General features: G+C 36.2%; 1 protein-coding gene across 1 annotated transcript in view; it reads left to right on the forward strand.

Annotated features, from left to right (window-relative positions):
• CCDC186 (coiled-coil domain containing 186) overlaps positions 1-16,887 on the forward strand; it is a 45,296-nt gene that overhangs the window by 26,279 nt on the left and 2,130 nt on the right. Inside the window, exons 6-14 of the mRNA XM_012663884.1 lie at positions 740-859; positions 6,081-6,185; positions 6,800-6,898; positions 7,073-7,159; positions 8,023-8,165; positions 10,808-11,063; positions 12,003-12,192; positions 13,742-13,822; positions 15,262-15,472. Of these exons, the coding sequence (XP_012519338.1) occupies positions 740-859; positions 6,081-6,185; positions 6,800-6,898; positions 7,073-7,159; positions 8,023-8,165; positions 10,808-11,063; positions 12,003-12,192; positions 13,742-13,822; positions 15,262-15,472 (1,292 nt within the window). The remainder of the gene's footprint in view (positions 1-739; positions 860-6,080; positions 6,186-6,799; positions 6,899-7,072; positions 7,160-8,022; positions 8,166-10,807; positions 11,064-12,002; positions 12,193-13,741; positions 13,823-15,261; positions 15,473-16,887) is intronic.

A 16,887-nucleotide genomic window follows, 5' to 3' on the forward strand; every position in this document is an offset into this window, starting at 1 on the left:
CAAGGGATCCTCCTGCCTCAGCCTCCCGAGTAGCTGGGACTATAGGTGCATGCCACCATACCTGGCTAATTTTTCTGTTTTTTTTTTTTTTTTTTTAGTAGAGATAGGGTCTCGCTTTTGCTCAGGCTGATCTTGAACTCCTGAGCTCAAGCAATCCTCCTGCCTTGGCCTCCCATAGTGCTAGGATTATAGGCATAAGCCACCATGGCTGGCCAGAATTTTTATTTTTCTTAAAAAAGAACATGTCCTTTTCAAATGCTGTCTGAGGAGATTTAATTACTGAGCTAGCTGTTGAGAAACCTTGCTGTTAACTAGCAGCCTCTTGACATGGTCATATTTCTAGTGCATTATCATTTCTCGGTGATAAATGTTACTTTTTATTCATTAACTTTTTGTTTGGAATATTGTCATTGTGAGGAATTCTGGCAAAACCAATTTAGTTCATATTTGATGTTAATGCTAGCCAGTTAAGAATCTTAAAGGTATACTTATGCTGACAACACATCCAATTGGTTAAAATATGAATGTTAATCATCTTCATGTCTGTTGATTGAATTTAGGATTTTAGTGCCCTCTTATCCTTTGAACTTGAAGGCAGTTTTATGGCCTGTGGGCCATAGTGTGCCAACTCTTGAATTATAGTGTTATTGCACTGATTACTTTGAGGGGGTATAAAAGATACTTAAATAATTAGTTGATAGTTTAAATGAAAAAATATGACCTAGTGATATTATTTTAGGAAGGTGAAACGACTAGACTCATCAGAGAAATAGACAAATTAAAGGAAGATATCAACTCTCACATCATTAAAGTAAAGTGGGCACAAAACAAATTAAAAGCTGAAATGGATTCGCACAAGGTGAGTACTATAATGCAGTGGAAGAATGATTAGAATCAGTTTTAAGAGTAAATGTACTAACAGTTGATAAGGCCTGAAGCTTAGTGACTTCTGCAGAGTAACTGGGACCTGAATGTTTGGTGATTATGAAAAAGAAATGCCCTTGCATGGTTTACATATAAAATTGGATGAAATGTTAAATTTTATTATTCATAGTTTGCAGCACCCAAATTTGCATTGTTCTTTTTTTTTTTTTTTTTTTGAGATGGAGTCTCACTGTGTTGCCCGGGCTAGAGTGCCGTGGTGTCATCCTAGCTCACAGCAACTTCAAACTCCTGAGCTCAAGCGATCCTTCTGCCTCAGCCTCCCGAGTAGCTGGGACTACAGGCATGCGCCACCATGCCCGGCTAATTTTTTCTATGTATTTTTAGTTGTCCAATTAATTTCTTTCTATTTTTAGTAGAGACGGGGTCTCGCTCTTGCTCAGGCTGGTTTCGAACTCCTGAGCTCAAACAATCCGCCCGCCTAGGCCTCCCAGAGAGCTAGGATTACAGGCGTGAGCCACTGCGCCCGGCCTGCCTTGTTCTTTTTAAGCATTTTTTGGTATGCAAAATTTAAAGTAAACATTGTGAGAAATTGGGGAGGAGAATATGTAGGTTATCAAAATTGAAAGTAAACTCTGGATATTTAAGTGAACTCTGATATTTAAAAAATATTTGTGATGCTAAGATTCTTCTCCTCAAGAAATACAAATTCTTATTTAAGTATAATGAAGATTTTAAGAATAAGTTTCCTTGTTTTATATAAACTTAATTCCATTAATATTGTGTCCAGTCTGTATCATTTTATTAAAAAATTAATATAATAGGTAATTATAAAGGCTGATACCTGATGTCATAATTGTAAGCACTAACTGAGCTGATGTTAGAGGTAGTAAAAATCTGAAGATGATAGAATGTGAAGTAAAAGTTCAACACTAAAATGTGATGTAAGCAGAAGAGCCAGGTTATAGAAATATCAATTTCCAAGTTTTTAAAAATGGGCTTAATGATATTGTATAAACCGTAATCATGGAATACGTTATTAAATCATTCTAAATCAGTAGAACTTTTAATCACCTTTGGATATTTGTAGATAGTGTTATCAGAGAAAACTGTAGGGAGAATAGTCCATATTGACAGTGGTCGAAGATAGCTTGGAGAATAGTGGGTTCCTTTCAGGTCAGAAGCTGACCGCTGACTGGCACGGGTGTGAGGAAACTACTAAGGCAGAGAAAGAACTGCCAGAACGGAGCAGGGCAACGATCCCTAGAGCTCAATGGGGCTGAGCCAGTTAGAATTTTCCCTTTTCTTTGAATTCCCAGAATGAGGGATTAAAATTCCAAATCCATAAAAGTAGTAGTGATTTTCAACTGCCTGAGCCGCTTCAAAATCTGAACGTAATAGTTGGTCTTATCTAATATCTGTGGCACTTTCCACATCCTTGTCTATAGTACTAAGAGACAGAATCGTGAAACCTGTTAGAATGCTAGCATTGAGGAGTAAAAACCTGTTACAGATCTGTGAGTTTAAAGAATGGGCAATTGGAGATTTTTTTTTTTTTTTTGAGATAAGAGTCTCTTTCTGGCACCACTGGGTAGTGCAATGACATCATCATAGCTCACAGCAACCTCAAACTCCTGGACTCAAGCGATCCTCTTGCGTCAGCCTCCTGAGTAGCTGGGACAACAGACTTGCGCCACGACACCCGGCTAATTTTTCTATTTTTGGTAGAGATGGGGTCTCGCTTTTGATCAGGTTCATCTCTAACTCCTGAGCTCAAGCAATCCTCCTGCCTTGGCCTCCCAGAGTGCTAGGATTACAGGTGTGAGCCACTGTGCCCAGCCAGATGAGAGATTCTTGTGGCAGCTTTTAGGTCAGACGAAACCAGATACTCCGTAAGTAGGTTAGAAAAGTGGTTTAAGGCTGACTTCTATAAGGTTACGTGGTGTGGATTGCTGGAAAATGAAAATAACAAGTGTATTTACCAGGTATGTGGAAATTAGACATGTACCAATTTCTTTTTAAGTAAAGGCATTTATTAACCAGCAAACATTTAGCTCTGTGCACAGTACTGTATTAAATATTATGGTTGATATAAAAGCCGTAGATGACACAGTCATTGCTTTCAAAGAGTGAGATGGGTTCCTGGTTACCTATTTTATGTATTTACCTAGTGGATATTAGCGGGAGCCTCTGGATGAAAGGGTACAAGATTTAATTATTGTCTGGGCAGTATAGGCTACCTCTAGAGATGCGGGCAAGGGACTTGACACTTTCTGTAAATCTTCTTCAGGTACTCTTTCAGATTTCTGGTCTCTGCCCATAAAAGTCTTAGGTACTAATACTGGAGTCCTATAGGTTACGGGATCCATCGTGATCATTAGCTTCTGGTCAGGCCTCCAGGGCATATTACAGAATTAAATCTATACTAGGTAGAGTGGACATCCAGATCATCAGGTCAGACAGTAGAAATGTATTTGTTCCCTTTTCTAAACTCCTTTGGGGGTTTGACTGAAATGTATTTTTAACACCTAACCTCTAAAAACAAAAGAATCTCTTGAGTGTAGTATATAAAGAAGAATCTCACCCCACAACCTCATCTACTGGTTTATCTGACTGGTTGCTACCTATTCACTACCTGGTATCAGGATAATATCATCTCACTGGAGCATATATATGGCTGGCAACGGATGTGGCAGTGGTTCTTTGGCAGCCACGTTTGGCCATGTGGGTGTATGCCAAATATTTCTGCTTCAGAGAAAGCTAGAGAGTGGAGTATTGGATATCAAGGTAGCATTTAGACCAACAGGATGCAGTAGACTGTAATATATTGCAATTGTGTGTGACTAGGGCTTGGAATTTTATGATATGTTCCCTCTGCTAGATTACCTGAAGCAAGACTCTGCTGCTTAATATGCTCTTCTCCCAAAGTTGTCATGTTGTCAATGATAGCCTCATTCTTAAATGGTTTGTTTACTCAGAAGGCCCACTAATTAGAAGCCAGGGCTCACTTCTAATTAGCTTTGCCATTTTTTTCTCACTTAGTAAAGCTTTATTCCATGTTCTATTCTATAACCGTATTCGATTGACTATACTCTATTGTATTGTAATAACAAGGTCCAGATTTACCCTCCCAAAATTTAAAAAAAAAAAAAAAAAGACAAAATATATGAAACGAAGGTTTTCAGACTGAGGCAACAGGCAGCGTTGGAAAATGATCCCTTAGTGAAGGGAAACAAACGAGGTATGCCTGGAGAGTTCCAGGCCACTGCACAAGGAGAGGAACCTCCTTGTGCAGAGCTCAGCAGTCTCCCTGAACTGAGGAGACAGAGTTCAACGTATGGGAAACAAGGACGAGTTCCAGAGAAGAGGAAGATACGGCAATCTGCAATGGGTTCCCTTCAAGTCTTCAGCTGACTACTGATCACCTGTCACCTCAGTGAGACTTCCCTGGCTACTCTACCTAAGCTTTCAACACCTCCCTGCAAACTTTCTCACGTCCTTGCTTTTTTTTTTTTTTCCTTAGCACTTGTCACTAATATATATTTTATTTATGTGTTGTTTGTGCTCTGTCTCCATCACTAGAATATCAGCTTCGTGAGGATAGAGATTTTGTCTGTTTTCTACACAGACAAAACTGTACACAACTACATCCCTAGAGCATAGAACAATGGTGTGAAGTAGGTGTTCAGTGAATACTGAATGAATGAATGAATGCAGTTAATACCTTAACCTAAACACATTGATTATAGTTCTCACTTTTCCTTTATTCAAACATTCATTTATTTAGTAAATATTTATTTGGCATGGAGGAATCTCTCAATTGCTATTTTCTGAGTGAATGAAGTAAGTACCTACTATGTGCCAGGTTCCGTTTTAGTTATTGATGATACAGTAGCGGGAAAAAAATAGATAAACTTCCCCTGCCTCCCTCCCTCCCTCCCTCTCTCTCTCTATATCTCTCTCCTCTCTTCGAGTCTAGTATTTTAAAAAGTCAGTATTTGAAAAAGTATGCAAATAATTGCTTATATTTTACAGTGATACTAAGTTTTAATACAAGTCAAATTATTATTAAAGACTAGCAACTGAAATTATATAACTAATTATATAACTTAATTGTATGGTAGATTTTTCCAAAAAGCAAAATGACATATAAGAAGCAGTGTTTGAAGCATCTATGCAACCTAGATGGTTCAAGAGATGACGAGAAAGGCATTCCAAGTGGAGGAATAGCAGGAACAAAGAACAAAGCAAGATGAATATTTGGTATTTGGGGAGACCAACCTAACTAGAGGCTTATGCTAAGTATTCCTTCATTCAACAAATATTAGTTGAACAATTAATATGTGACAAGTACTGAATTGCCATCTGGAAGCTGTGTACTGAATTGGGGGAACATATCATTTACAGTACAGTGTATTGGTGGTTAGAATCCGGGATGTCCCTATGCTGTATCTATGAAGAAGCAGAATAGCAGCATCTACCCCTTTCACAAGGGAAGCTACTGAGAGGAGATTATAGATATACCTAAACTCTCATTATAAATACGCATGATAGCCAAAACCATGGCACCGGATTGGTTCTCTGAAGGAGAATTAGGGAGAGAAAGCAAGTCAAGGGCTGTATCTTGGAAAATCACCACAGGAAGTAGGACCAATGGAGAAGAAAGAACGAGGAGAGGCATACTCTCTTGTAATGGAAACAGAGGAAGGATATTCAAAGAGCCAGGGGTGGTCAGAACTGGAACAAGTAAGTAAAGAATAAGAACAAGAAAAAGTAATTGGATTTGATGAGAGTAATCCCCAAAAACCTTCAGAATTGCCATTTTAGGAGAGTGGTTAGCAACAGAAACCATATTGAAGCATCAATCTGTAAAACAGCAGTTTTGAATATATACCACAAACACAAACCAAAGTATTGTCTTTTATGTGTGTGTGCAAAGAACTTTTTAACACTTTGCTCTTGTCTTAACAGGTTGGTAACTTCTAGTAATTTGCTGAAAATCTGTCAAATTTAACTTTATTTAATGGCTATCAGTTAACTCTGCAGATCATTTCAATTTGCTGTTAGAAAAAAAATACTGCTAGAATAGTATCTGGCCCCTCAGTGGCAGTGCTAGGAAAAGAACTTTCTCTGTTCCCTGGGTACTTTTTACCGTTCATCATTGTGGCCAACTTTGTTTCTGTTTTTTGTCAATGCAGGAAACCAAAGATAAACTGAAAGAAACAACAACAAAGTTAACACAAGCAAAGGAAGAAGCAGATCAGATACGGAAAAACTGTCAGGATATGATAAAAACATACCAGGTATGCTTAACTTTTAAAATAGATTTGTGTCAAATTATACTACAAGTCAGTTCTCTTATCTAATTAAATTTCTATGTTTGCAGTATTTGAAGTGTAGAATGGATTGGACAGGGCAGTTAAATAAAATGCAGATTATTTCTTATTTTAAAGTACCTACAGTTTAAATGGCTCTTAGTAGAGAAGTTTTCAACCTCATAAAAACCCTAGAAAATGTCAGAGGAGTGCAAAGAAATGTATAACTTAAAAAAACTACTCTGTATTATCTTACGTATTTTAAGTGTGTTATTCTTGTTCATGCAAAGTAAATGTATTTAAAATCTTTCACACCTAAGAGGTGCAGCGTGCACTGTCTGGGGGATGGACATGCTTGAAGCTCTGACTCGGGTTGGGCAAGGGCAATATCTATGCAACCTAAACATTTGTACTCCCGTAATATGCTGAAATAATAAAAAAAAAAAAATTAAATAAATAAATAAAATCTGTCAATGCAATTTTCAGTTTTAGATACATCAGCTATGTATTTCACAGTTAGTAAACTTAATTGCAAGGCCTTCTTCACTTGTCAAAGTATAAAACTTTAAAAATTGTCATTTTTTAAAATTTCCTTCCACTAGGAGTCAGAAGAAATTAAATCAAATGAGCTTGATGCAAAGCTTAGAGTTACAAAAGGAGAACTTGAAAAACAAATGCAAGAAAAATCTGACCAGCTAGAGGTGAGTAGTTTTGCTCTTTGTATATCCTAGATTGTGTAATAAATACAGAAGAGAGAAATAATGAGTACCTATTGCCATCTGCTTTTAAGGCCTTTTGGAAGGAACAGGCAATAAATTTTAGATCTTGTTTATTAGTACATTATGATTTGTGGTTTCTTTTAAACTTTTTAAAAGATGCATCATGCCAAAATAAAGGAACTAGAAGATCTGAAGAGGACATTTAAGGAGGGTATGGATGAGCTGCGAACACTCAGAACAAAGGTAATTAAATCTTTAGTCATGACTCCAGGGGAAGGGTAAATATCTTTAATTTTGAATTTATTCCGATTTTTAAAGTGGTGTGAAAAGGATATTTGTATAGAAATTTTCCAAAATTAAAGAACTCAGAGGAGTAGAATAGCAATTCCCTAGCAACATAATCTCTTTTGTTAAAATAAAAATGTTAGTCCCTTTGAAGTGTTTGCCAAACATTCCTATTTCACAGCACAATTTGCTGTATCTATAACTTATCCTTGGCTTCTGATTTAAAGACAGTCTTATCAGCAAATCAGTTAGAAAGATAGTTGGACCTTAGAACTGTGAGTGTCAGAAAATAATAGAAAGACTTTCTTTATATTTCTCCTCAGTATATTTAATAGTCTTAGATGAATACAGTTTTAATTTTCTAATTATCTATTAGATCCTTTCCAGTGTTTAGTCTTTATTGTAAGAATAGTATCTCTTCTAATATGTCACTATGTATCATTCATTTCTTTAGAAATAGGCTTTTAAGTAACCACTTTCAATTTGAGATCACTTAATTTTCAAGTGTTTTTCTTGTACCTTCCTATTTGTTCTTGGCCAGTTCTTTGAGGAAGGTGGGGAAGGTACATTCTTCTTTTTCAGGTGAGGAAGTAGAGATTCAGTAAAAATAAAATGACATGCTAAAACATCCATGACTAAATTGTTAAGAAATCTCAGACTAAAACCCAGTACTGTTAACTTCCCATTATATTTTCTTCATATTACCTAATGCTGCTTTGGAATTCAGCTTATATTATTAATATGTAGCCACTATGTAAAAGAGTATATAAGGAGCAAGAAAATATTGTCTGTAGTTTAACTTAGTTATGATCATTTGATAGGTGAAATGTCTAGAAGATGAACGATTAAGGACAGAAGATGAATTATCAAAATATAAGGAAATTATTAATCGCCAAAAAGCTGAAATTCAGAATTTATTGGACAAAGTGAAAATTACAGATCAGATACAGGAGCAGCTTCAAAGGTACAAGATGAGCAACTTCCGTTTATGTTAATAAATAGGCTTTTTAATTCTGTATCTATTTTTAAAAGCAATTATGGCATTAAACAATAACAATTTTTAAAATTTTACTAGCTACAAATTTTAAAATTTTTATTTGAACTTTTTTGGGTATATTTGAGTTCCCATCATGGCTTCTAAAAATCAAAGTTTATATTCCTTAAACATTGGCAGTAGCCATTTATAAGACAATGGATTTATTTAATTTCATTATTCATTCCTTAGCTTTCAAATTCTGTTAGTTATACACAGTACTTAAACTTTTTCTTCTAAAAGGTAAATCTAGATCTATATCTTTGCATACGTATAGCTTGAGGTGAGGAGCTGGCATTATTCCTTGGTGTCTTATGAAACCAGTTAACTAAACTTCACTCATGACATTACCTGGCAGAGCCTAGATTCAGGTTGAATTCAAATACCTTCTTTTCCACACTTTACCAATACGTAAGCTGCTCAGTGTTGCTAAAGAAATCCTTACCATCATCTAGATTGATGCTATAAATTCATGATTGCTAACCCAAATGGGAATATTAATACACCTCTAATCCTACCATGTCCTTGGTCAGAGTTTTTTCCCCCCGTACTTTTAGTATCTGTTTCACACCTTATTACTTTTTACTTATTGATTTCTTCACACTTTGATCTTTCCCCTTACCTGTCCATGTGCTTTGGCAGGTGATTACTTCTTCACAGAAAAAATGGGAGCTATCAGGGTGACAGTTCTCTCAACTTCTTGCTATCAATCCTATGTACTGCCTGCATCTGCAACCATATTTTCCTTTGTTTCCATCATCATGGAAGAACTGTCCTTGCTTCTCTCTGAACCGAATTATTCTTTCTACTTCTGCTGTGTATCCCATGCTCTTCTGCCTTCTCAGGGTCTTTTTTCATTATTCCTTCTTTATCCTTTATCTCTCTCTATTGACTTCCTTTTTCTACATTTATTTTTTTTTATTTTTTATTTATTTTTTATTTTTTATTTTTTTTTGAGACAGAGTCTCACTGTGTTGCCCGGGCTAGAGTGCCGTGGCGTGGTCTTAGCTCACAGCAACCTCAAACTCCTGGGCTCAAACGATCCTCCTGCCTCAGCCTCCTGAGTAGCTGGGACTACAGGCATGCGCCACCATGCCCAGCTAGTTTTTTTTTCTATATATTTTTAGTTGTCCAATTAATTTCTTTCTATTTTTAGTAGAGACGGGGTCTCTCTCTTGCTCAGGCTGGTTTCGAACTCCTGAGCTCAAACAATCCGCCCGCCTCGGCCTCCCAGAGAGCTAGGATTACAGGCATGAGCCACCGCACCTGGCCTCTTTCTACATTTAAATATGATTGTGTCTTTAAAAAAGCTAGGATTCTTGTGACCTTCCTCTACCAGCTTTTCTTTACAACCAAACTTCTTTATAGAATCATCTATACTCATTCTCCCTTTCTTCACTTCCTATGTTGTATTCCTCTGCATTCTAGCCTCTACCCCAACGTTTCATTAACAACTACTAATGCCTCCTAGTATATGGTGGACATATCTCAGACGCGGTCTTGCTTAAATTTTTAATATCTTTTAATGCCACTGAACTCGGTTATCTCTCTTGATATGCTCTGTTCCTTTGGCTTCATTTCCATCATGCTCTCCTAGTGTTCCTCCCACCTTTCTGGCTACTCTTTTTCAATCTCCTTGGCGGGCTTCTCTATCTGTCATAAGGCCCTCTATCCTAATTTTATTGTACCTTTGGGTGATCCCAACTATTTTTATAGTATGCTGTAGAACTTTCAAATCATTATCTTTAGCACTTTCTGCTGAACTCCAAGCACATAAGTATCAAAGACACCTCAAACTTTAACATATCCAGAATTGATTTTTCTATCTTGCCCACAAAGATGCTTCCCCTCTCATGTTCCTGGGATGAGTGAAAAGTGTAGCATCCACATGACTGTACAACCCAGGATTCTAGGGGCCACCTTTGTTCTTCCCTCCTTCTCCTAACACATGTAACTAGTCACAAAATATTAGCAATGCTAACTCTTTAATATCTGTCAAATCCATTTACTTTTTATACCCTCACTGCTACTGCCATGGTCCACGCCAAGCTCTTGATCCAAATCCAGCCCACTGCCTCTTTTTGTAAATGAAGTTTTTTGGGAATATATCCACACTCATTCATTTATGTAATATCTATGGCAGTTTTCACACACTATGATGGCAGAGTGTAGCAGTTGCAACAAAAACCCTATGACCCAGAAGCCTAACTTAATTTACTGTCTGGTCTTTTGCAGGAAGAAGTTGCTGACTTCTGCTTTAAGTACTAGTTTGAACATCATTTACGCTAGTTTAGGCAACCTGTTCTGTACTTTTATCATCAAAAATGTTTTTTTCACACATATAATTTCTCTACTTGACTAAAAGCTCTTTGAAAACTGGGGCCATGATGGTCTTGCTCGTATATATTCCCAGCTCTTAGTTTCTGGCATTCATAGTTAGGCATTCATAAATATTTGCATGAATGAATAAAAGTACCCTTGTGAAGCATTTGATTAGATGAAAATTCCCCAACTATTAATTTAATGTCTTTTAATAGTTTAATTTTTTCTTAAATATAAACTTTGTTTTTTAGAGGTAAACAAGAAATTGAAAATTTGAAGGAAGAAGTGGAAAGTCTTAATTCTTTGATTAATGACCTACAAAAAGACATCGAAGGCAGTAGGAAAAGAGAATCTGAGCTACTGCTATTTACAGAAAAGCTCACTAGTAAGAATGCACAGCTTCAATCTGAATCCAATTCTTTGCAATCACAATTTGATAAACTTTCATGTAGTGAAAGTCAGTTACAAAGCCAATGTGAACAAATGAAACAGACAAATATTAATTTGGTAAGTATAAATGTACAGTTAACTGTTAAAGCAACATAGCAAGAGGCACAAATTGATTTACCTAATAGTATAAAAGTAGTGCTAGTTGATTTTAAGCTCTTTTCTATGGGCACTGATGTTCTGGTAATTTCAAATGCTATAAAAAATGTCAGTTTTTCCTTTGAACTGTGGTAATTCATAATATAATTTCTTCCTAAAATAATTATGAAGAATATTTCACTTTTGAAAATAAAACCATGGCTGGGCATGGTGTCTCATGCCTGTAATCCTGGCACTCTGGGAGACCGAGGCGGGCAGATCGTTTGAACTCAGGAGTTCGAGACCAGCCTGAGCAAGAGCAAGACCCCGTCTCTACTAAAAAAATAGAAAGAAATTAGCTGGACAACTAAAAATATAGAGAAAAAATTAGCCGGGCATGGGCGCATGCCCGTAGTCCCAGCTACTCGGGAGGCTGAGGCAGAAGGATTGCTTGAGCCCAGGAGTTAGAGGTTGCTGTGAGCTAGGCTGATGCCATGGCACTCTAGCCGGGGCAACAGAGTGAGACTCTTTCTCAAAAAAAAAGAAAAGAAAAACCATGATTTCTGTCATCCCTAACTGGGATCATTATATATATATTTTAGAAGATACTTTAAATTTCTGTTTTTTTGTAGTTTAAAAGTGATTTAATATTTCCAAATTATAAGAGTTTCTTCAAGTTACTCATAGAAATAATTTGAGACTTTAGTCCAAAAACTCAGAGACCCATCTCGCATGTTGTTTTGCGTGTGTAGAACTTGATATATGAAGATTTTGAGAAGGTCAATAAACAAAACCTGTTGAGAAATAATGGTAGAAGAATCTCTACCATGAAGGACCTTATATTTTTAAGGTTTTAAACTGTGAGCTTTAAGGGAAACAAACATATTAAAATTGGTGGGTTTTGTTTTATTTAATATTCAGGAAAGTAGATTGTTGAAAGAGGAAGAACTGCGAAAAGAGGAAGTCCAAAATCTGCAAGCTGAACTTACTTCTAGTCAAACAGAAGTTAAAGCATTGAGTACCCAGGTAGAAGAATTAAAAGATGAGTTAGTAACTCAAAGACGTAAACATGCCTCTAGTATCAAGGATCTTACCAAACAACTTCAGCAAGGTATAACATTCTTCCACACTTAGACCTTGAATGTGTTTGTTTCTTTTAATCATTAAGAATTTTGTGGAAAAATTATATTTTACATCAGGTTCTACCACATAGATTGGAACCGTATGTTCTTTTTAATATATTTATGTTCATAAACCAAATTACTAAACTTCTTGCAATTCTATTAATAGTCTAACTTCTATGCTAAAGGACGTTTATTCACAGAATCACAAAATGTGAGAACTGGGAAAGTATCTTAGGGTAGTAGTATCTAAACATTTTTCATCACATACTCCTATTAGTAAAAAACTATTGAGTGTTCATTCTCCAAATAATATGTGTTTATTTATAAATTGTAAACATATATTACTCTTTTATGTATATGAGAAAATATGAAAAATAGAATTTTTAAAAGATCTATCTTTAAGTATAAATAGCAGTTCTAATATCTTCTTTCTTCACATGCCTGTGAATTGTTTTGTGCAGCCTCTAGAGAACCTGTGCTCTAGATGCAGAGCTCTAAGTCAGACGTTGTTGAGATCTAACCCTTCATGTGGGTCTCAGGAAACAGACCCTGAGAGGTTATAAATTACCCAAACACAATTGACAACTAAAACTGGAACCCACATTTCTTTCATTTAAAAATTCATACAATTATTGGGTGTCTGTGCTATGTGCTCGGCATACAAAGATGAATAAGATATGTATTCTGACTTCCTATTCTCTATTCTTCCCACTGCTCTGTGTTAAAGTAGGGTGAGATATAGTAATAAGATAAAAGAGATTTAGTATTTACTTTGTATGAATATATTTATATATTTGCCATAGAATTTACTTCACATGAATATATTCAGATATTTGCCATAGAATTTAGTTTGTTTTTATAGATGTAATTAAAGGAAAATTTGCGGGAAATTTCTAGTATCGTAAGTACTCTAAAAGTTAAGTTCAGTGTATTAATAATTATGTGATAACAGAATCAGTTACATAGTTTTGTTTCTATATATTTTGTATTTGACCTCTATATTTCCAGATGTGATTTTATATGAATGTAACAGCTGTGGTCCCCAACCCCTGGGCTGTGGACCGGTATCCGTCTGTGGCCTGTTAGGAACCAGGCCACAGAGCCTCCTCCTAGCCCCTCCCCATCCCCAACCATCACCATGGAAAAAGTTATCTTCCATGAAACCAGTACCTGGTGCCAAAAAGGTTGGGGACTGCTGAATTATGCTTTAAATTTAGACTGGAGACTAGCAGCAAAGAAGCAATCAAGGGTGAGCTGCGGGCGAGCAAGCAAAGCTTCACGTGTATTTACAGCCACTCCCCAACACTTGCATCACTGCCTGAGCTCCTGCTTCTCCTCCCTTTCCCCCCACCACCCGTGGAAAAATTGTCTTGCATGAAACTGGTCCCTGGTACCAAAAAGGTTGGGGATTGCTGACCTACAGTCCTCTAAAGTATGTATTTAGTAACTTTCTCTTGTCTATGCCATTTTTGACGAGATGATTTTAGCAAGTGATCATGATAATTTTCACAAGTGATCCATTTCTTTTTCTTATAGCACGGAGAAAATTAGATCAAGTTGAGAACGGAAGCTATGATAAAGAAGTCAGCAGCATGGGAAGTCGTTCTAGTTCATCAGGTAAAAAACTAATAGCTTTAGTTGTTATTTAGTGATTGATTATAGAAATACATAGCGTTTTTTATTTTAAAAAGTGTTGACATGCTTTGTTTCATTTTGAAGTATAAAAAGTGGTGGTTATTTGAAGTATAAAAAGTAGTGATTATATGTAATTATATTGTAAAAAATGTTTCTGATTAAATGTTTAAGCTCTATTTGTCACCCAGGATTGCAGCTTTGTTGTAAGGTTCTGTATGATCTGTCTCCCTTCCTTCTTTTTTCTTACCTGCTGCTGCTTTATTCTTTGCCACAACTTCCATTTTCTTAAATTCAAATTTGTATCCATCCGTATAGAGAGATTTGGTGTAGTATGGTGTCTTTTACTTTGATATTACTTTTAACACCTGAGAACTAATAAAATGGTCATCATTATATATCATATTTAAATATCAGTGTACTTATCATTTTTCAAAATGCTAGGAACCATGCTAAATACATCATTTACTCTGCAGAACAGCCATGTGAGGTAAGTATTATAATTCAATTCCCATTTACAAATGAGGACTCCAAGATTTAGAGAGGTTACGTGATTTGCCCAAAATCTGTAGTGACAGAACTCTCCTATTTCAGAGTCCTTGCTTGCCACTACACTATACTGCCCCCGACGAGTTGCATGTTAGGGGGAAAGAAACATCATCAACTGTTAAAATAGTGGGAAAAAATGTGTAGTAGAAAGAATATGGATTTGAAATTACACTATGTATTTATATCCCAGCCCAGCCATTTATTAGTTGTATAACATTAGGTAAGATATATTACTTGTCTTTAATCTATAAAATGGGATTGGGAAAAAACATATTTTTGTAGGGTAAAGAAGAAATTCTTCTCACTGATGTGGGAAAAAATAATGTCTAAACTTAACATAGTGCTTACAATGTGCAGTGTTCTGAGTGCTTCACATATATTAACTCCTTTAAATGAGGATAACAATCCTATGAGGTAAATAATATTACTATTTCCATTTTAAGATGAAGTAAAGGCACAGAGCCTTAAATAACTTGTCCAAAGTCACATAGCTAGTCAGTGGAGAAGCGGGATTTGAATGTAGGTAGGCTGGCTCCAGAGCTTAACCCACCATGTTCTATCCTCTCGTTCTCTCTCATATACTTCCCTTCTTCCCCTCCTCCCTCTCTCTGCTCTTTTCTATTCTTTTATAGTTTAATTTTAGTATCACTTTAGGCGTTTTATTCTGACTTTTTCTTAAGAGATATAATAGACCCTTTTGGTACTTCTGTCATCAGTCTATTCACAAATAAGAACTCAGATCACATGTGACCTGTGTTGTGTTTTGTGTCCAACACTGTTAGAGTGAATATGTGAAAACAATGCTGTAATAAATAATAGATGAGAGAGGACTCTAGACTAAACACAATATCTGAACTCAATTTTTTTTTATTCAGGGTCCCTTAATGCTCGAAGCAGTGCCGAAGATCGATCTCCAGAAAATACCGGGTCATCAGTAGCTGTGGATAACTTTCCAGAAGTAGACAAGGCCATGTTGATTGAGAGGATAGTGAGGCTACAGAAAGCACATGCCCGGAAAAATGAAAAGATCGAATTTATGGAAGACCACATCAAACAACTGGTGGAAGAAATTAGGAAAAAAACAAAGTATGTATTATTAGCATAATCTGTATTCAAAATATCATTAATCATATGGTAAAGTTTCTATTTTCAAAATTAATCATATCAAAAGCCTATTTTTCAAAAAATAATTCTTAATTATAACTGTTTGGTTCCCAGTCTTTTGTGATCACTGTTATGTTCTAGGTTTTCGGAATACAGAGATGAAAGAAAATTCTACCACCTTAGAGGTCTTTCTTTTAAGGCAATGTAGAGTTCAGTAGATGTTAATTTTTTTAAGATACTAAAATGCCTTTGGATTTAAGAAAGATGTGCCCTACTTTTTATTTTCACGACTGTGGCTCTAAGAGATACATGTGGGGTTGTGGATTGCTTTTCCTGTTGGGTAGGCCATAGTAGGGTAATTTATTGTGCACCTACTAGTACAAGACATGATGCCTGTGGCTTAGCAGTATCTCATTGATTCCTTACAACTGCTCAGAGAGTGAGTTCTCTGATTATACAGATAAGTTAACTAGGGCTCAGGTCAAATCACTAAATGTTCCAGGATTACCACTCATCCCGTAAGTCTGCGGTCCCCAAGCCCCAGAGGCTGGTCCATGGCCTGTTAGGGACCAGGCCAGGCCACAGAGGTACCCCCCTCGCCACCCTCCCTGCTATCTGTGGAAAAATTCTCTTCCATGAAACCAGTCCCTGATGCCAAAAAGGTTGGGGACCACTGCCATAAGTGACAGACCTACAGCTGGAGATCCAAACACTGCTCTGACTACATCTAGAGCTGTGCTGTGCCAATTTCCTCTCACAAATACTATGAAGTTGTTATTTTTATATTGCAGGTCTTTTCCATGACTTTTTCCCCCTCTGTACATACCTTTTATTATTTACGTAATACAATATGGCATCGATGCTGAATGACATGATTATGTGCAGTACATAAATATGAACTATCTGTACATATCTGCAGGTCTAACTGAGAACTAAAGTACATACAATTAAAAGTAAAACTGAATGCTTCAAGAATAAAAGTAAAAACTAGGACTGAACACTGTAATAAATCAGAAGTGGAGCCTCGTATACATAATTAACTATTAACAGGTAAAAAGAGGCATTACCACCAACACTAACTATACTCATTTATGTAGAAAAACATATCACGAAAACCCTTCCATTATAACACAAGTGATATTACCAGACAAGCATCAGTGAAATATGCTGCCTTTTCTAATTGTTATTGTACAGTGCTATATGTAATGCAGCCCACGCAATACACCTAAGAACACTGCAGTACTACACCTAAGTACAATTAATATGATAAAGCAGACTTTGATTTTGAAATAATTTTAAACTTTTCATAAAAATTTGCCTGTGGCTTTTATTTTTTTATTTTTTTCTTTTTGAGACAGAGTCTCACTGTGTTGCCTGGGCTAGAGTGCTGTGGTGTC

This window comes from Propithecus coquereli, unplaced genomic scaffold (assembly GCF_000956105.1).
Source record: "Propithecus coquereli isolate 6110/MARCELLA unplaced genomic scaffold, Pcoq_1.0 Scaffold84, whole genome shotgun sequence".
Classification (NCBI taxonomy): Eukaryota; Metazoa; Chordata; class Mammalia; order Primates; family Indriidae; genus Propithecus; species Propithecus coquereli.